This window comes from Micrasema longulum, unplaced genomic scaffold (assembly GCF_059751315.1).
Source record: "Micrasema longulum isolate JH-2025_06_02 unplaced genomic scaffold, ASM5975131v1 h1tg003260l, whole genome shotgun sequence".
NCBI classification, from domain to species: domain Eukaryota; kingdom Metazoa; phylum Arthropoda; class Insecta; order Trichoptera; family Brachycentridae; genus Micrasema; species Micrasema longulum.
The window spans coordinates 57,010-78,656 of record NW_028280343.1 but is presented as its reverse complement, the minus strand read 5'-3'; the positions used below and the strand labels follow the sequence as shown (position 1 = coordinate 78,656).

The window sequence follows — 21,647 nt, the reverse complement described above, 5'->3', positions numbered from 1 at the left end:
GTTCATTTACAAGCATTTGCAGATGATGTCCTAGTTTTAATAAAGCACAAAGATACGAACTTATTGGAACAAATAACAAACGAAACTCTCTCCTTAGTCACTTCTTGGGGAGACAAAGTAAAATTAAAATTTTCCGAAGAAAAAACAAATGCTCTATTTATAAATAGTTATAACTAAGAGAAAAGCACAACCTCCAAATATATTTATGAGAGGAAAAAGGCTTTATTTTGTCAAAGATTGTAAAATCCTTGGTGTAGTTCTGGACGAAAATCTAAATTGGAGTAAACACGTTGACTCAATAACAAAAAAAGCAGCGAAAATAGCAAATCGCCTAACATTCATGGCCAAACCGACATGGGGACTCAGCCCAGAAATAGTAAGAACGATTTATAGCGGGGTAGTAGAACCCACTATTACTTATGCTGCCGCGGTATGGTCAGAAGCAGCAAAGAGGAAAAATATCCAGACAAAACTAAATAGAATTCAACGGTCAATGGGAATAAGAATAAGCAAAGCATATAGAACTACATCCCTCACCTCGGTCCAGGCAATTGCAGGACTCATGCCATTGGATATTAGAATTAAAGAGATTAGCGATATCTATTACACAAAATTGAACCATACTATCATAAATGCTCCAAACGACATATTGTATCAAGGAAGGATCGCCTATACAGATCTTCCACATCCAAGCAAACAAGTGGGCTTATCTACTGGGCATCCAGAAACGTACGCCAGACTTGAATTTCCAGAGGATGAAATAGACATCTACACGGACGGCAGTAAAACTGGAGGGAAAGTGGGCGCTGCCTTCGCCGCATTTGACAATTCCGGAGAGTTGTACAGTAAGAAGCTTCCCATGGCAGACTACTGCACGGTATTCCAAGCCGAACTCTTCGCAATTGTGAAGGCACTAGAATGGGTCACTAGCAAAAAGAAAAACTGGAAGACTGTCAACTTATTATCAGATTCAAAAAGCTCTATTCAGGCGCTAGATGATGGATCGCCTAACAATCCCATGGTATTCTGCATACAATAATCTTCGAGAAATCTCGAGGAAAGAGGCATTGAATGCAAATTCTTGTGGATACGTGGTCATAACGGTCTCTGGAAATGATAGAGCTGATGAGTTAGCAAAAGATGCAAGTAAAAACTGTAAAGCTATACACAAAGTTTCCACTAAGCTACGCAAAAAGGAAACTAAGAGAAAAGTCTCTCGAAGAATGGGAAAACCGATACCAAACAAGCTCTTCTGGGTCAGTAACTAAATATTTCTTTGAAAATTTAAGTGACTGCAAGCAATTTGGCAAAGCAAACAAACACACCTTTGAATTAACACAAATTCTCACAGGTCACGGTGCTACACTTTCGTATCTTCACAGATTTAAATTGAAGAGTAGCAGTGCCTGCCCATGCGATACGCTAAGCGAGCAAAATGTCCAACATCTTCTCCTTCACTGCCCAATGTTTGCGAAAGAAAGGTATGATTTGGAAAAAGAGTGCAACAAAAGAAAAATTGCAATTGAAGATTTTCGGAGAGTTCTACAGCACAGCATATTGTCCCAAAAGTTCGTGTCTTACGCTAAACTAATAATAGAAAAAATAAGGCCAATGAACAAGTAATGGGGCAGGTACCCAAAACTTTTCAACTGTGATATGCATGCACTAACAATAGACATAGCTATATTTTATATTTAAATTGCTATAGTTTAACCATTTTACAGTTGTTACTGTTATTTTGTTACTTGTTGTTACTTGTTGTTACTTGTTGCTTTGACTGACTCTGTAATGTAACTTTTGTTACATTATTGTTTTGAAGTTGATATGTAACTTTTGCTACATATATATTGTTATGAAGTAGGTGCGTAACTTTTGTTAAGTATCTATTGTTAAATAACTTATTGTTACAAATTATTATGTAACTTTCGTTACATTTATTGTTATTATGTTATAGAAATATAAATTTATGTTAATCCCTTTCCAGTCAAGGTTTTACATGGTTCCCTTGACAACGGTGCTGATTCCAATTCCGAGTCTCGACATGCGCACGTGTTGCTGGATATGTTGTGGTGACTAGGTTAGTGTACGCAGCGCGCACTTGGCAAAAACCGCAAGGTGACCGCCTGTGCATGAAGCGTGACACTGGACTGGGAATCGCGACATTGATTGGTAAAACGTGGGCGGGCGGGACGAAGATGGATAGGCACTAGACAAATGTCGGAAAGTGCAAATAGTCCATGTCACAGCTTCAACACAATACATAAACACATAAAATCATACACAAAGCACTAAAAAAAATAACAGCCCAAAAATATCACCTTGTATAGTTATAAGCAAGGGATATCAAGTAACACAACAAAGAAAAAAAAAAAAACCTAACCCAACCTAACCCAACCTAACCCAACCTAACCCAACCTAACCCAACCTAACCCAACCTAACCCAACCTAACCTAACCCAACCTAACCCAGTTATTTCTGTATTTTGCACGAGTATGCGCGCTAATGCAACGCGCAACGGTAGCGGTAATGCGTGCACCAAAAGGCAGTTGTAATCCATATGGACCAGATGGACCGATGATCTCATTAATGGCCCATCTGTAATCGCATTGTAAGGAATGTCGGACGTGCGTTGTCGGTGACAACAACATATTTGCAGTCGTCTGCGTACCCACATATCCTGGACCGTCATTCTACATTTGTATCTCCTTATAAACAGTCAGTAGCCTAGAACCTAACAAATATGAGGAAGGAATGGGACGTTGATATCGGAGAGGTCGGATAGGAACTCGGGATAACAATTGTTTATTTCCATTTCCAAAACAAACATGGTTTAAATCTTCCTCCTCGAGCCGATATTCGCACATGGCAAAGTCCTTTACGTGGATTCTGAATAGGTGAGAACCATTACAGCAGTGCCCAATGCGCATTCTGCATACAGAGAATGTCTTAAACTCATTCCGAATCACTTTGGAAAACCGAGGCTTTTCTGGTACATATGGTTTCAGTTGGAAAATGTGTTTTCCCTCGGCTCGGGAGGAGGCTACCCGATACAGTTATATTCAATTATTATAATTATTATTTGCAATTAAGGCTCTAGCATTTTCTTTATAGTCGAGTGAGAAAGTAAAAACCGATTACAGAAAAAAAAATAGTATTCTGGGAAAAGATGCATTCTTATTTTCATTTATTCTTACGCATATACCAACATGAAGCAATTGTTGCAACAATAATAATAATTTTCACTCTAACTCGTGAGAATTGTAAAGATTTTGATTACTTACTTATCTTCAAAATAATGAATTTACTGAGAAATACCGGCTACAGTTTTAAATTTTCTTACAATAAAAATGATTTGTAGGTATTAGGTATATCATTATATTTTACAGGGTTTTCTTCATATTATATGTATGTATAGTAAACTAGACTTCTGGAAAATTAAACTATTTCAATGGGGCGCCTCAGGAAAAAAAAACGGTTTTCTTTCTTACCAATGTTTTATCATTTTGGTATTAGAACTATCGCTGTTTCGGGGGACCCGAGACGCTTTTATTATCGCGTACCTCAGTCGGTAGTGAGTATACACGTATGTCCATTTATACATTTCATTCGATAATAATAAATAAAAGCGTTTTTATTAATAATAATGAATCTTTATTAACCATAATAATATAATGTCAAAATAATAACACAATATACATAGTTAAATGGCAGACTTATTACCACTAGCAATTTCTTACAGTCTTACCAAAACTAAATAAAGAATACATCAATAATGAATTAAAAATATAAAAATAAAATTTATAAAATAAAAATAAAAATAAAAAAAAACAAATAAACAAAAAAGGTTAGAAAACACATACAGTTCAAACATTATACAAGATTATGGTGTCTACGTTTACCTACCTATTTCTTACATTAATTATATTTGTAAAGAAATTATATTATCTAATCATTAACATCACAAAAGCTCGTGTAGACTAGGAGTTCCATTCTCGACCGGACAAGTATTTCCATCGGTAAAGGACAGCGCACGTCATATCGCGGCGGGAGCTCGGTCCTCGGAAAAGGCGGGGTTGACGTAACACGGGGGCGGCGGCGCGGCCAGGCGCAGATAGTGCGGGGGCTCCGCGCCCCCCTCCCCGGCGTGCGAGACCGTCCTGAAACTGGAGAAAGACGTTAAGATTCGGGTACGAGCGCGGGACTCTGCCTGACCCGATCGGGGCGGCGGCGGCGGACTGACCTGCGGCGCAAGCGGCGGACGCTCCGGCGGACGGAGGAGCGGAGCATCTTGGCGATCCGCGCGCCGGTGGCCGTGGAGTAGGAGGGCGGGGGCGTGTACTTGGGCGGCGGGTCGGGGGCGGGCGGGGCCGGTGCCGCGGGTGGCGGCGGCGGCGGCGCGGGGAGCGGCGGCGGCTGCGGCGGGGACGCGGCCCCGGGGCGGAGCACTCGGCCCTCCGCGTCGAGTCTCGGCCGGTACAGTAGCTGAATGCGCTATCAGACAAAATCTTATTAATTCTCCAACCAACGTACATATAGACACATGCGCACCCAATGGTGCATATGCCACTGTATTGATGTGCTGAATGCGGAGTATTTTAATTACCTAGTAAATATGAGGATATATTAAGATGGGCCGGACATGTACTGGCCCATGAACATTAAATAGCCATAACCACCAAATGTTTCATAACCAGGGCCTCAATTATGAACGCCGTCTTCCTCTGTTCATATCGAGACGGTATACTTAACTTCTATCTATCTGTATCTTCCCCGGTATGTTCTACCTACTTGTCATATCGACATAATATGATCGAAACAAACCAATGTGTGACCGCAAAAATAAGTCCACGTTTCTTACTTCATTAACATTTAAAATAGTTCTCATTTATATTTTAAATAGGCTTCTGTAATAGAAAGTGCCCACTTTAAAGTGATTATAAACTCCAATAAATCCCAATTCAAGCAAAAAATGTTCGCTTAAACATGGTTTTTAAAAGATTTTCGACACTTGCCAAGACGATATGCTTAACAATCGACTGTATTTATCTACCGAGCGACTACAAAGCCGGCTTTTTTGACGTCTCGACGTATCGTACGAACGACGTACGTATACCCTCCGGAAGATAGTAAAACAAACAGAATAAATATAATAAATAGTAGCAACTTTCTTACGCCTAGATCCTCTTATATGTTAATAGGGCAGAATCTAGCGATATTATTCTTTGCATTTAGCCACTCGTTTCGAAAACTGACAGTTATATCAGAATTTAATTCGACTTCAAAATTTTCTTATTTCTCTCTTATATTTTGAAAAGGCTTTTAAGAAAAAAGAGCCAACCTCAAAACGATTAAAAACTAAAGTAAATTGCAATTAAAGGAAAAATTGCTCGGAGGAACAAAATATTTGTCACTTTCAATGCGTAAATAAATGTATCGAGGGGTTCTAGACCCGTCGGTATAAACCGATGTACTTACATCACAACTTAATGGTGGAGGGATTGGTAGTGTATCTTAGTAGCCGGTCGGGTGACTTTTATCTTCAACTATGACATCATACTTAAGCCATGTCATTTCAGTGCGTAGATATGTGTACCGTGACGTACGCTTCCCCTAGTTTCATATTGATGTACCAACCCAAAACTTAAAGGTAGTGGGTCGGTAGTGTATCTTCGTAATCGCTAGAGAGAATTTATCTTCAACTATACCGTCAAGATGAAGGTATGACGTCTTTCTCTTCCCATCATAATCGAGGCCCTGCTGATTTTTTGCACACGTGTTCTAGATGTAGTACTTAATTATTACTCGGCTTGCGTCTTGAGATATTTCGTTATACAGGTGTCCGGTGGTATATTATATACTTAAAACCATTATAACTTTTAAATTCAAGCAGCTAGAATAATTTGGAGAATGACGTTTTAATCACAAAATTACGTTTTCATTTATTACAAAAAATATCGGTTGAAAGATCGGCGTCGTTTCACTATCGAGGCGTAATTAAAATACGATTTTTGCTAGTGAGCAAAAATCGTATTATCGCAGTGGCGACGGCTAACAAAATTGCGCGTAAACGTTACAATATTTGCGGGATAAGTTACGTGCCTTGAATAAAATATATGCGAAATTGAGTTGACAGATAAAAGGCTTCAGAAACAGCTGTAAACGGTCGTGGCCAAAGCCAAGCTTCATATGTATCGTCTGCGTCTGATATAAAGGTCCGGTGCGAAAGTAATTCGGTTTTGAAAAATCCACAAATGTCAACCGTCGATAGCAAAAGCTTGCCGCTCTTTCATCCAAAGTATAATAATAACAATTTGGAAATCTGCAACTTCTGTTACTTTAACGCCATACTCCAAGTTTTTCTAGGTGCTGATGGAATGATGATTTGTTTATTTGTTTATTTGTTTATTTGTTTATTTGTTTATTTGTTTAAATTTAATGTTGTGCACACAGTGCTATGTTAATATAAATCTAGACAATATTACGAACAAAAAATAAACCTAACACAGCACCAATTACGTACACAACACAATATATGAAACAACTATCTAACAGTACAACAAGATGTAAGAAGAATTTGTGCTTTGTGTGAATTTACTAGTGATTGTGTTTTTATTGTTGTGAGTATGAAATGTAGTGCGTGGAGTGAGGTGTATGGAGTGATGTGTATAAGAAGTGGTGTTTATGTAGAGTGTATTCTGGTAGTACCTAGTTTAGTATTAATTGTTTCTGTTTATTTTCAAAGAGGCTAAATGATACTAATATTACAGTAACTTTAAACTTTGAAGTAGGGCACACATAAGCAAATTCCCCTATGTGCTCCAATAATAACAATAATAACATTAGTAATACTAAACATTAAAATCTATAAGACTCAGCTTCCGTTTGTAGCAGAGAGCTGAGTCGTTAAAGATATCTAAATCGTACATCTTCTCAATTTTAGAAAAGTTACTAACTGCTCTTCCTAAGAGCGAATTTTGAGCTGCTCTGGTGTTGCATTTGTTGTAGCTCAGTAATACAGTATGTCGAGTGCGACGAATAGGAGTATTAAAGTTTATTTCAGACAGCAAATCGGCACAATCAATCCGATTATTTAGCAAATTATAAATAAATAATTGATCCGCAATCATACGCTGTTTATGAAGACAAGGTAACTTTAAATTACTGACATTAGGGAATTTACATTGGATGTACTTATGAAATTTATTTTGTACTTTGTCTATTAAATTTATATAAATGTTGTATTGGGGATCCCAAATGCAGGAAGCGTATTCTAAGTGACTTCTGACTAATGAGGTGTATAGTACCAAGGTCGTGCTTGGATTTTTGAATGGTAACTCTCATTAGGAAGCCTAACATTTTATATGATTTAGATAGAATAGCTTCTATATGAGTATTAAAATTAAGTTTTGTGTCCAAAATTACTCCCAAATCCCTGCAGCTGTTTTTTTTTTTGGATATTAATATTGTTAAAATTATAGGGAAAAGTTATTGTTTTTTTTGTTTCTAGTAAATGTCATTTTATGACATTTCGAAACGTTTAAAGCTAGGTCGTTCTCTTGGCAGTAAGTTGAAAACCGGTTTAAATCGTTTTGCATGGCATCACAATCAGAAATAAAATTAATAGAACAGTATATTTTCATATCATCGGCATATACACTAAATTTACAGCGAAGAAAGCATTTGGAAATATCATTGATATAATAAATAAACAGTAAAGGGCCCAGATGGGATCCTTGTGGCACTCCTGAAATTACCTCGACAGGGTTAGACTTACACCATTTACAATAGTAATTTGGTTGCGGTTACTTATGTAAGATTTTATCCATCTTTTCAAGTCACCGTGTATTCTCAACGAAGAAAGTTTATTGATCAGGATGTTATGATTAACGCGGTCAAATGCTTTTGAATAATCAGTGTAAATTGTGTCGATTTGCTGTCTTTTATCCATATTTTTATGCAGGAAGTCAGTAAATACTGCAAGATTTGATGTTGTTGATCTACAACGAACAAAACCGTGCTGGTAAGGGACAATTAGTGGACTTGTAACTGAGTATAATTGGTAGTAGACGATCCTTTCTAGAACTTTGCTTAATATTGGCAATTTAGCTATCGGTCGATAGTTAGTGACGTCGTGTTTATCTCCACTCTTAAAGATTGGAGAAATAAAGGCTGTCTTCCACCTATCTGGGAAACAACCTTGTTTTATAGATTTTTTAAATATTGCACGTTTGTGCACCCGTTTGGGTGGAGTCAATTTATGAGCACAGTTACGTATGAAAATACCCGGCAGACAATCTATACCAGGTCCCTTTTTTGGGTCTATGCTTAGTAGATATTTAAGCGTGTTACTTTTGTTAATATTGATTGTAGAGATTTCAATAGATGCAGAGTCAATGAATTTGTTACGAAAATGTGTTGCCGTTCGATTTGAAAATACCGATCCGAAATAGTCCGGGAAAAGATTCGCTACCCCAGTGTTATCTTGTGCTGTTATAGAATTATATGTCATGTGATCGGGAATTGTTGGGGTTTTTCTTTTTGATTTCACGTAGGACCAGAATTTTTTAATATCCATTTGGATACCGAGTTCGATTGAATCAATTTATTTTTTATAATCTGACTTTGATATTTTTTTCTGCCTATTTCGTAACAGAGAAAATGATTGATAATCTAATGGGTTACGGGAAAGCTTCCATTTTCTATGAAACTTTAGCTTGATGATGATGTGTAAATCTTTTAAAAACTTAAATACGCTAGAGGTCTCTGTAAACTATCTCCTTGTAAATCCTGATTAACAAAATGTTACTTAAAATTAGCTATGCTCAAATTCCTGCGCATGAGTTTAAAGGCTAGACACGATCAATCAATTCTAGGCACCGCTCATTTGAAGGTTTACAACAACTTCAGTTTATTGTAATTTTTCAAATTTATATTTTTGTTTTAATGGAAATAGTTATCACTGTGTAATAAACAATGTTCTACAATGTAAATAAATAAATCAAATCACGGAAAAGGATCGATAATATTGTCATCAACCTTATTTTCAGTAAACACGTACTGAACTTACCTCCAAAATGTCCGGCGGTCCCCTGGACAGGTAGCGGTAGGTCTGCACCAACGCCAGCAGGGGGACGAGGGCCAGCGGCAGCAGCTGCAGCGCCGCCCCCGCCCGGCGCGCGCCCCCGTCCCACTCGGCCGCCGCCGCGCCCGCGCCCGCGCCCCCGTACAGCACCTGCCGGTACCGCCCTACGCGCCAGTCCACCACGCAGAGGGTCTGCGGCACACGAGTCCTCCGTTACACACGACTGTTCATATTATGGGGCTACACGCTACACGAAGGTGATGTGATCAGTCTAGCGCTCCTTCTCATTTATATCCCTTCGGTAACAGAAATTTTGTTTATCGGGGTATTTAAAGAAAATATAAATTAACAGGGTGCTATAAAATAACAAAACAATTTTGAGCTACTTGTCAGTCAATTTCACAAAGGTTTTATCAATCCACACGACAGGGTAAAATTAGGGTGAATCCATTATTATTTGTAGGTGGTTATTCAGTGACTACTGCTTGCGGTGAAACGTTTCGATGAATGTAAGTAAATATTTGTATAAAATCGCTCACAGACTATTCTGTCTACCGATTTCGAGACGTTCCACAGTGTGTAATATGACTGATCTAGCTTTACTTTAAATATTTTCGTCATATTTTAATTTTACATATTCGAGCATTGGAACATCTTAATATATGACCGATGTAATCTTTTGCATACCTATTTTTTTTTTTTAGGCATGAATATGTTTTATGTATCACGTCGCAAAGTTGAGGAACGCCTTGACACTAAATTCCTTCTTCCAGTCAGTCGCGATTCAACGCCCGGTTTGATTCGACGTGTGTTGAACTGTAGTGATTTTATTTATTTTTTTCGAAACGGAAGTTATAAAACAAGATATGTTATTTATATTTGTTGTAAAAAAATAATTGATATACTCGCGTTAGTACGTAAATTCGCCCAATTTATAAAACCTTAAAAAAAATGGATGAAAATACTTAAACTGTGCATTCACTTAGACCTACAAAAAAATCCCCCTCAAGGCCCGTTTTGATATGTATTGCAAGAGGTAAGTATATATAAGAGGTTGAAGTAATTTATTTGGTTCCAGTTGGGCGACATTATAAAGGTAGGATATCACAAACCAATAAGCAAATTTTTAAGATATAGAAGAATAATGAAGATAACCAAATAAAGTTCCTACAAACAACTTACCCTTCACCAGTTTCGCTCAATCGGCAAGAACATGAGAATTCTCCAAAAGAATAAGATTATGTTGTATAAATTTAATTTTATGAACGGCATCAAAAACGTTATATATAAAAACTTTGCTGTAAAATAGATCAAATATGACTCAAAGATCTGGATTCTATGAAATTAACAACTCGTTAGTGAAATACAAAATTTTAATAAAAGAAGCAATCCTCTACAAATGTAACAAGATTAGTTATTATAAAAAATCAGAATTCTGCCTAGCTGATATGAATAAATGGTTGACAATAAAAAATCTTTGGACTGTATTATACTTACTGAAGCACATCTAAATAACAATTGTCAAGAAAATTATAAAATGGATAATTATAATTGTGCCAACTCATAATCATATAAATAAAAATAGTGGATTATTAGTTTTTATTCACAATAATCATACTATTGAAAAGATTCCGGAAATACAGTTACAACTTGCAAATTGTTTATTAATAACAATCAAAATAGGCAATAAAAGTTTACAAATATTTGCAATATACCGCACACACAGCTCACAACCCATCCAATTTGTTCAAGAACTAAAACAAGTCAATCTCAATAACAAAGAATATCCTTCAATAATGATGGGCGATTTCAACATTTATATTGCTGATAACAACAGCAGTGAAATCAAAGAGGAATATCTTAATACGAGGGCTAAACTAAGTTTTATTTCATGCATGGAAATTTTTACAAGAGTAGTTCCGGAACAAACTCCTTCGTGTTTAGACCACATATGGACAAATTGCAAAAATATATATAAAATAGAAATCATTATACGGGAAACAAACATTACAGACCACTACACTGTTATTTTAATATTTGGCCAAAAATCTAGTAGTCAGAAAAGAGATTATATTAGAATTATTAGTGAGATTGATATCGAAAAATTTCGCGAAAACATACAAAACGAAAACTGGTTATCCACGTTAACTTCTAATACTGAACACGGTTGTGCGATTTCATTTGAAAAAACATTAAATAATTATATCGAAGGGGATTCGACTCAATTCGTATCAATTTAATGTTTTAAGGGTGGAGGATATCTACGGAATGTGTTGTATGCTCCAGGTGCATAAAGAGAGCCTCCCATCGGACCGTAGGGGAGACCGGGGCTAGTAGGCGAACTTTGAGTGTTTTTGTTAATAAAAACATAACTAATTTATTAAGATGGAGAATACGGTATTGGTTTACACAGCTAATCAATTAGGAGTATTTCTACATGTAAAAAAGTACTAATTCATTTTATTTAAGATTTTATTAATTTTTTCGTAAAGTAATTCGAGTTCGCCTACTTACCCCATGCCAGGGGTTAGTTGGCAAACAGTATGGGGCAGGTAGGCGAGAACATTTGGGGTCCAATCTAAAGTACGATTTATTGCAAGAAAAAACATTTATTAAAAAAAGTTAATTACAAAGGTTTAATTATTATACTAATATCTAATAAAACAGGTAAATAAGGAATTGTTTTTTTCAAATGTACTGCATACTGCCAAGCAAGTTTCCTCACTTCTTTCGGGGACAAGCCATAATAAATGCCGGCACATTTTTTATATACTCTTCAAGGAGTGTTTCTTCTTGATCATTGAATTCAATGATATAGTTTTAATTTACGAAATTTATTCATTTTATTTAATGATTAATAATTTATTTATGTATGTTTAATTTTAATTTTTTTTGTATATAACAGCAATTATTGTTTCCGAATTGATCTCATCGACATTTATTTAGGAACAATATCGGTTAAGTGTGCGTTCAGCGATTCCAAAATCTATAGCAACGCTTCTAATCGATCTTTTGCTTTCTTTGACTACTTTCACAGCTCTCAACCTGACATCTTTCGTGGTTTTCCCCTTTTCCGTTTTTATTTTGTAGTTTCTCATAATTATAAGTTCAATCAAACTGTAAAATAATAAAAACGAATCTAATTATTGCACATAAAACCAACTTTGGGGTAAGTAGGTGAATTCGCCAACTAGCCCCGGACGAGATTCGCCAACATGCCCCAAACCGAAATTTTCATTAATTCTTAATCTTCCACCAATATAATATGGATGATTAAAAAAACAACTTAACAGTAATGTAGGTAATACTATGTTCATTTAAATAATGTTATCGCGTTGCGGATATCTTAAGTGGTAACTGAAATATGGATTATAAAGTAGAACACAAAATATTAACTTACGTTAGCAGAAAAGACGTTTTTTGACACAGTAGCACACACACACAGTTGATATGACTGCCAGTTAAATGACAAATGCGCATTAGAATTACCAACGATTATGACTTGGTCGCCTTGCGGAGAGTTCATAAACTAAATTTTAAATGGCTATTCGCCTACCTGCCCTTTCGCCTACAAGCCCCGGTCTCCCCTATTACGGGAAGGTAAAGAACAGGATACCTCGCTCTACGAGAATCAAAATTACCACGACCAAACATCTTTATACTTATATAGGACGGAAGCTTTTCAATAATTTACCACAAAATCTACGTCAAGAAATAAATTACGGAAAATTTAAGGATGAATTAAAGAAAAGCTTCCTGACATAATTAACACTAATCGTATTCTGAAAATAAAGATGTATGTATAATATGTGCCTGTGTATATTAATTTACAAATTTTGTGTTTATTTATTTTTTTATTAGTGTTAAATTTTTACAATTGTTTAATTTTTTATTTATTGTATTATTTTGTTTTGCATTTTTTGTTTTTTTTTTAAACAATATTTTGTAAACCTGCCAAACACGGAGAACAAAACAAGGAGATAGTGGGAAGGAAAATAAGAAAATTGATAAGGGACGGTGAAGGATGAATGCAGGAAAGTAGGAGTGGCGCATTGCATTTGATTTAATGATAAAGAGCAAAAAAAGATACAGTTATATGATAATCCTATCTCAAAGAATTATCTAAAGTTAAACCAAGGTATTTAATAGATTTAACTGTCTCCAAAATAGTACAGTCGCATGTTGATAAATCAGGAGTGACATCACTGGTGGATTTTTATTGTTCCCAAAGACGGCTGGTTTATATCATTTCGGATTTTGAAATTAATGATTTTAGTTTTTTTCTCATTGAGAGTCAATAAATTATAATCTAACCAGTTTTATACTCATCTGAATCCTTTTTCACATTTACTATTTACTTTGGTCCATACTTTATCAGAAAATCAACGGTCGCATCATCTGCAAATACCACGGCCTCTCCATAATCGATGTATATATCTAAGAAGGTTATTCAGGTATATCAAAAAAAGATCAGACCCAGTATGGTCCCCAGTGGAACTTCAAAGTTGATGCATTTCTCCGGGCTTAGCGTATCACTGCAACAACGGTATCCCTAAATAATAATAGTAACCAGTATGGTGATGGTACTTACCACCATGGCCACCGGCAAGATGACGTTCCACGTGAAGCCGAGCAGCGGGCCCAGGGCGGCCGAGGGCCCCAGCAGGGCGGCGGCCACGGCGTCACCCGCGTAGGGCCGGCCGCGCAGCAGAAACACGCCCAGCAACGCCGCCGCCTGCAGCAGGCCCTGCCACCAGGCACCCGCCGCCGCGTAGGCCAGCAGGCGCGCCGCGCCTAGCCCGCGCTCTGCCGCCAGCGGCAGCGTGAGCAGCAGCCCGGCGCCGCCCAGCGCCGGCGCCAGCAGCGCACGCTGGCCGCGCGCTGCCAGCCGTAGCGCAAGCAGCAACGCGCTCAGCTGCGCCAGGCCGAGCCCCAGCAAGCTGGCGTACAGCAGCGCAGCCCAGCCGGTGGCCAGGCGCGCGGGGCCCAGGAGGGCAGCGGCCGCAGGCAGCAGCTGCGTGGCCAGCCGCAGCGGCTGCCCGGCGGCGCCACCCACGCGCACCCCCACCAGCGACGAGTGATGCCACAGGTGCCGCACGCTCACTGCCTCCCGCGATAGGAATTCTACAATACGTTTTGAAAATATTTCTCCATTACATTGTGCCGATTAGCTGTCATACTACATTACTACTATGTATACAGTTTATATAGTTTTTTTTTTTAAATAATTATTTAACCTGTGCATCTGTTTGTAATCGAAATAAATAAAATAAAAATAAAATATAAATTATTAAACTGTTTTTTTTTAAGTTTTATGTTTGTTTACACCACATGTACTATATGTGTTTGTGTAAAGCACATTTACTAGGTGTTAGATTTATTTGCTACCTACTGAGCCTTGGTTTAGATGTTGTAATTTTCCTACTGTGGGTACCATTTTTAACTCCCGCATTTATTTATTTATTCATTTATTAGTTTATACATACATTGTTACAAAATTTCATTGCATTGCAATTTGCATTCATATTGAAAGGTTGTTAAAAGGTTGTAAAGAGCCGTTAATTATTCCCCTTTTAAGAATTTTTACTTTTCATTGAGTTCTTAGACATTTCCATCAGCATGGAAAATATCAAAGGTGGTGCCATTACACAAACACGGCTCCAGGTCTTTGGTTTCAAATTACAGACCGGTGGCAATTTTGTCCTCACTTGCGAAATTATTTTAAATAATAATCCAAACAGTAGTACTGAACAGTAGAAGACTGAACCATTGATTATTAGGAGCATGCATACAGGATGTTCGGCAGAACGTTGAACTTACGAAAATGGGGAGTAGGTGGGGTGGAGTCATTTGCTACCTACTCAGCCCCAAAGATTTGACCTAGGCCCCAAGATTTTTTTAAACTGATTTTTTTTTAATTTGGAATTTCGTAACTTTCATACCTTTAGCTTCTATAACTTTTTTTTATGGGCAGATCTGATTTTTTTATATTTTTATTAAAATTTTAATGGTTGATAAGTCCTTTTAAAATTAATATTTGTTTCATAGTATTGGTAGAAACAAAGTTATGGACTCTCAAACATAAAAAAATAGTTTAAAAAAAATTTAAAGCTCATCTTCGCGTTGCATTCAAAAAAATAAAAGTGATGGAAGACTTCTGATTTTTCAAAAACATATCTAAAGTATGAGCTAGAAATGGCGGTGTGTAGTTTGTTTTGATATCTTTTTTGGAACCAGAGTTATTCGTTGTTATTTACCTAGCCGGACCATTTCGACGAAATTCTACTTATTTTTATTTTATTTTTTTAGGTAATTCAACAAAGATACATACTAGAAAACATACAATTTGAAAGCATTCGTCAATACAATTTTACATGCATATATATCTTCAATGATAGAATTACACAAAATAGATTTATACATTAAGTTATAATACATATTTTTTAATATTTTCTTATACAGGATACAATGCAATAAAAAAAAAGTTTTACGTGTGTACTTATTGAATAAGATTTATTTCTAAGAGATTATTCGCAAAAGCTGAGAGAGTATCATGAAAAATGTCAATTTTATTGTTTCGGCAGTATATATTATATTCCCGACACATGCGGGCCATAGGTGTGTGGTTTGTAGCATTATTTGAAAACAAAGGCAGGTTAAATATTTCCCGATGTCTGAGAGTTCTAAATCCCGCATTTATTTGTATTTTATTAAGGAGGTTAGTATCTACTTTGTAGTTTAATATTTTATGCATAAATTTTATATCAAAAACAACGCGGCGTTTTATCAGAGAATTAAAATGAAAAAAAGTTAGAAGTTGCTCGTAATTTGAATTTGAACGTGGGTTAGAAATTTGGAACTTATCCAAAAGGTACTTTAAGAACTTTTTTTGAACAGATTCTATTGAATTTATATGATTTTGATATTGCGGACTCCATACGCATGAGGCATACTCAAGATTAGTGCAAATTAAACTCATATATAGACATATGACAGTTTCCGGTTTTTTAAAGGATTTGGTTACCTCTTTAGGAACCCCAGTAGCTTAAGTGACTTACGAGTTATGTAATCTATATGATGTTTAAAATTTAATTTTGTGTCAAAATAAACCCTGAGATCCTTAATAATGTTAACCCTACTTAATGGTTTGTCACCAAGAGAGTAGTCAAAAATTATTTGGTTAATTTTACGAGTAAAACTGATAGAGTAGCACTTTTTAATGTTCAATTGCATGTCGTTTTTATGGCACCAACTCAATAAAGTTTGCAAATCAGTCTGCAATTTAACACAACCCTCCACTCTATCAGTTTTATTATATATTTTAAGGTCATCAGTGTACACGAGAGACAAACATTTTAATTTATTTGGCAGGTCGTTAATAAAAATTAGAAATAACAATGGACCTAGGTGAGACTCTTGGGGAATTTCGGAAGTTGGAGAATAGGGCAGTGACTCATAACCTCTAACCATTACCACTTGACACCTATTTGATATATATGACTGAATCCAACGCAGCAGGTCACCATGGATATCAATATTTTCAAGTTTTGTTTTGAGAATGCGATGATTAACTTTATCAAACGCCTTGCTAAAGTCCGTATAAATTGCGTTGACTTGTCCCCTGGAACCTACAGTGCTATGCAAAAAGTCCACATATTCCAGTAAGTTTGTGGTGGTTGATTTTTTACTCACAAATCCATGTTGTTGAGAGCTAAGTACTTGTTTTAATTAACAGTAGATATATGGGTAAAACAAGATAAAATGAATATTGGACGATAGTTACAAATGTCGGATTTATCACCCTTTTTATATATAGATAGGGGAGGGGTAACATTTGCTATTTTCCAGAGTTCTGGAAAGACTCCACTTTTTAAAGATTTGTCAAAAATTATGTTTAATGGTTTTTTAGGCTCGAAACACACATTTTAACGAATAATGGTGGAATGCCATCATGTCCAGGTCCTTTTTTAACGTCAAAATTTTTCATTTTTCCCATTAGATCTGACTCTGAGAAGTAAGAACCAGTCAATGAAAACACATTCAATGTACGTATGCGGACTGTTTGATTGAGAAAATACGGAGCTAAAGAAGTCGGAAAATAGTTTAGGAATTTCATGACCATCAGTAGCTTGTTCGTTATTAAAGTGCATAGCCTTTGGGATAATATTGGATACTTTTTTAGAGGAATCGTAGGACCAAAACCTATTCACGTTACTACTTATCGATTCTTCGACAGTAGTGATAAAATAATTATAGCATTCTCGTATACGTTTTTTTGCTCTTTTTCTTAAAGGTCCAAAAGATTCGTAGTCCCTAGCGTTTCCATATTTTTTTAAACGTATTCGAAATTTATTTTTTTCTTTGATAAGTTTGATAAGTGGGGTATCAAACCATTCCGGATACGATTTGGAGTAGCGCCGTTTTTTCGGTGTATGAGTGTCAATAGTTTCCCACAATCTGTTGTAGAAGCACTTAAGACTATCATTTACATTATGTGGAAAGTAAAATGTTTTGCGAAATTTATCAATGGAAAGGTGAAAATAATGCAACGGATTATTACTGGGATGGTTATACAAAGCAGGATTTTTTTTTCATTCTTGCGCAGTCATAAGGGGTATCTTTTCTCTCTTTCACTCTCTGAGGGAAGCGCCCGACGTGGCAGCGGCGCTTCACAAAGGAGGTAATAACGATAATGTTTCATTAATCAGATAGTTTGTCCTAATTTTTCTGTGAAAAATGAGGCTTTACGCTTTTATAGCTAAACTGCTGAATCCAGTTAGAGTAGTGTAATATTTTTTTTTGTTGTAAGTAGTGAATTCAATTTTTGTTTTGTATGTTCTAGATCTTGAATATAGTGATTTTGACAACAGAAATATTGGATAATTAAATATTGGATGGCAAAACTAAATTGAATTTGCTAGCGACCACGATTCCTACATCAAATTATGATATGGTAATTCTTACAGAAACATGGCTTGATAAAAACATAAAGTCATCAGAACTTAGTTTCCATAATTATAATATATCGCCTTGATCGTAATATTAACACAAATAAGAAGTCTAGAGGAGGAGGTTTATTAATTTGTGTAAATAAAAATATGAAATCCTCTTTTATTCCCTGTAAAAATGTAAGTGTTGAACAATTATTTGTTAAAGTTGAAATTCAGGGTGTTAAGTTGATTCTGATTCTTGTCATTACAATGACCATTGTGAAGATGTTGAAAGCATTTATGGAAGATTTCCTAAGTACTAAATGGTATTAGTGGGTGACTATAATTTTCCGAGTTTTAACTGGCTAAATTCAGTGAATACAAATGTTACTGGTGTGTTGACTATGAACTCGAGTATAGTTAGATACATGGCCGTTTTCCTGGGTCTATCACAGTGTAACTATGTATCCAACTCAAATAATCGTTTTCTGGAATTGATTTTTTCTAACATACCCTCAATTATAGTTGACTTTGGTGTAGATGCTCTTTTACCTATTGATGCCCATCATCCACCATTAGATATTATGATTTCCAATTTATTAATTTCTAAACTAAAACAAGTGACTAGGTACATAATTTTTTTAAGAGTCGACTTTTCACTAATTTGTAATTATTTGGAATCTGCTGATTGGAGTTTTCTTCAAGACCATAATCTAAATGACAATCTCTCAGCTTTTTATAATATTTTGAACTCTTCTATTGATCAATTTGTACCAATTTCAGTTCAAAGGGAAAACAAATATCCGAGTTGGTTTTCTAAGGATTCGATTGATTTAATAATCTCCAAAAAAATTATGCATAAGCAATATAAAAAAACCAGACCAATAACTGATTATATTGAATTCAATAAGATTAGGAAGGATTGTAAAAAAACATTATTAATATGTCACAATGTATAAAAAATATCGAAGATAATATTCTGACTGATCTGAAGTATTTCTGGAGATATGCTAAAACCCTAGACAATAGCGATACCGGTATTCCTAAATCTATGAGATTTGGAAATAATAGGTCTAGTAATATGCAAGATACAGTTAATATGTTCGCTTAATTTTTCTCCAATGTTTATGATGATGCCGTAACTTTAAATAACACAATGAAAAATAAATTAACTGAGCTAATTGGCCTGCTTAAATTAACTATTTCTGATGATAAAATTATTAAGTTTGTAAAATCGTTGGATAAACGTAAGTCTGCTGGCCCTGGTGGTATTCCTGCAGTCTACATTATAAATTATATTCATATACATATTAGCTCATCCTATTAAAATTTTGTTCAATAAGTCTTTAACTACTGGCATATTTCCTGATACATGGAAATATAGCTACATAACACCTATATTTAAAAATGGTAGTAAAGATGAAATATCCATCTACAGACCTATGTGTATCCAGTCCACCTTCCCTAAGTTGTTTGAAAAACTTGTACTTGATAACTTAATTATACCTTTAAAACTTGTTTATTATTTACTTTTAAATTGCTCCTGAGCAACGTGGGTTTATTACTGGTTCTTAAACAGTCACCAATCTCATTTTATACGAGAATTTTACTGCTAATGCACTTTATAAGATGCACCAGGTTGATGCTATATACACCGACTTCAGTAAAGACTTTGACAAAGTTTGGCTTTCTAACTTGTTGCAAAACCTTGGTTGACTGAGAATACGTGATGAACTCTTAAAATGGTTTATTAGTTACTTATACAATAGAAAAATAGCAGTCAAAATAAATTCCAATATTACCCATAGTTTTTTTTAGCAACAAGCGGCGTACCCCAAGGATCACACTTGGGACCTATTTTATTTTTATTTTATGTAAATGATATTGTTGAAATTTTTAGTGATGTAAAATATTTACTTTTTGCCGACGACCTCAAACTTTATAGAGTTGTAAATAATACTAATGATTGCAATACCCTGCAGATGAATCTTAACAGAATTCACGAGTGGGGCAATAAAAATAATATTTTTCTCAATATAGATAAATGCCAGGTTTTTCCTTTTCTAAAAGTAATAAACCTTTAATTTTTAACTATTTGTTGAACTACGCAACAATAGGGTATTTTCACGTTTTATTTTATTTTCCAAAAAAATAGAAAAAAAATTACGATGGTAACTGTACAGTTTTTATTTTTTTATGTCCACGCGTTAATTTTTCAGAGCGGTTTAAAAACGTATACTTTGAATTGGCGCCAAAACGAACATTCGGATGCCGTATGGGCTTGTGACGTCACGCGTTACGAATTTGACTGACCGTTTAAACAAATTCATACGAATTTGTATAGCCTACGTGTTGTTTTTGTTGTAATCGGTTGTTTTACACTGTTTTAACTAATTAACGCGCATAAAATGTCTTTAGTTATAAGATACAAGTACTGCTTAGTTCCGATGTGCACAAACACTACGGTGAAGACGCAAAATAAAGCTTTTTTGGCCATTCCTACTAGGAACTACATAATGAAAAAATGCAGACAAAATGGTTGAACGCATTTGAACGTTTTGAAACGAGATGTTAAAAAAAACAAACCACTATTTTTTTTCCGTAGGTCTTGTTCAGTACAAAATACTATATTTTATGATGTAGACTGTAGACTATAAACATTTACTAACAGTAGGTACTGAAATTAGCACTTATAAAGCTTGACAGGTACTACAATACCAAAATAGTTTATTCTTTGAACGTTAGTGTTTATATTTGTATTATATTTCTGTACTTATGTTACTTAGTTTAATATGTGGAACTGTTGGTTTTCTATATGAAAAAAAAATTAAATTACTAAAAAATTGCTGTATGAAAACCTACCTTATTTATTTGTGAAATTTATTGCATTTACAAAATGGCAACTGACCTTGAGATGCTGGACAGTCTTCACACTTGCAGGAATCTATTATTTCCTAGACTTCATCGCAAATCAACGTCACCGAGTACGATTTGGTTCTAACTTTATGTTCTGCTGGGGTGACTTGACCTTTTACCATTCAAATATCACCCGTCCGTTTTACTTGAATGTAATCTATGGCATTGTCTCCGTAATTTACCCTAGCTGATATATTAATAAGTAAATCACATTTAATAAAAAAAGGCATTAACACGCACTCGAGCAACAGAGATGCTACAAGCAATGGTATTTTATGGATTATGTTGTGTCAAAGTCACGTTACTTCCCTTTTGCATTAAATGTACGCGAAATAATATATTTATAGTACATGCAAATAATACAACTATTTAAATGAATACATTTTGGAAGCAAACATTATATATTTGCTAACCTTACGGCCTTTACATTTCTATACTCGGAACTTAAAAAAATTGTATCGGATGAGAAAAAAATACCCATCATGATTATATCTATTTTGGGCAAGTTATCGGAATTTCCTTGTAAAAAACCAATTTCAGTCATAATGCTATGGATGTTTATAAATGAAAACAAAAAAAAAAACAAAGGAAAAGACGAAATTTAACTATAAAAAACAAATAAAAAGCCACAAACCGCCCGCGTCGGAGTATCTCAGTATAGGATTTGAGTGAACGTAGGATATATAAGTCACGCGTGACGTCATCAACCCTTTTGGCCA

The 21,647-nt window shown here is 35.5% G+C and overlaps 1 protein-coding gene across 1 annotated transcript in view; it reads right to left on the bottom strand.

Annotated features, from left to right (window-relative positions):
• Positions 1-3,716: 3,716 nt before the first annotated feature.
• LOC148270909 (sodium-dependent transporter bedraggled-like) overlaps positions 3,717-21,647 on the bottom strand; it is a 55,657-nt gene continuing 37,726 nt past the window's right edge. The window contains exons 5-8 of the mRNA XM_088242066.1: positions 13,674-14,206; positions 9,068-9,274; positions 4,241-4,491; positions 3,717-4,163 (exon numbers count right to left, since the gene is read on the bottom strand). Of these exons, the coding sequence (XP_088098192.1) occupies positions 4,034-4,163; positions 4,241-4,491; positions 9,068-9,274; positions 13,674-14,206 (1,121 nt within the window). The 3' untranslated portion in view covers positions 3,717-4,033. The remainder of the gene's footprint in view (positions 4,164-4,240; positions 4,492-9,067; positions 9,275-13,673; positions 14,207-21,647) is intronic.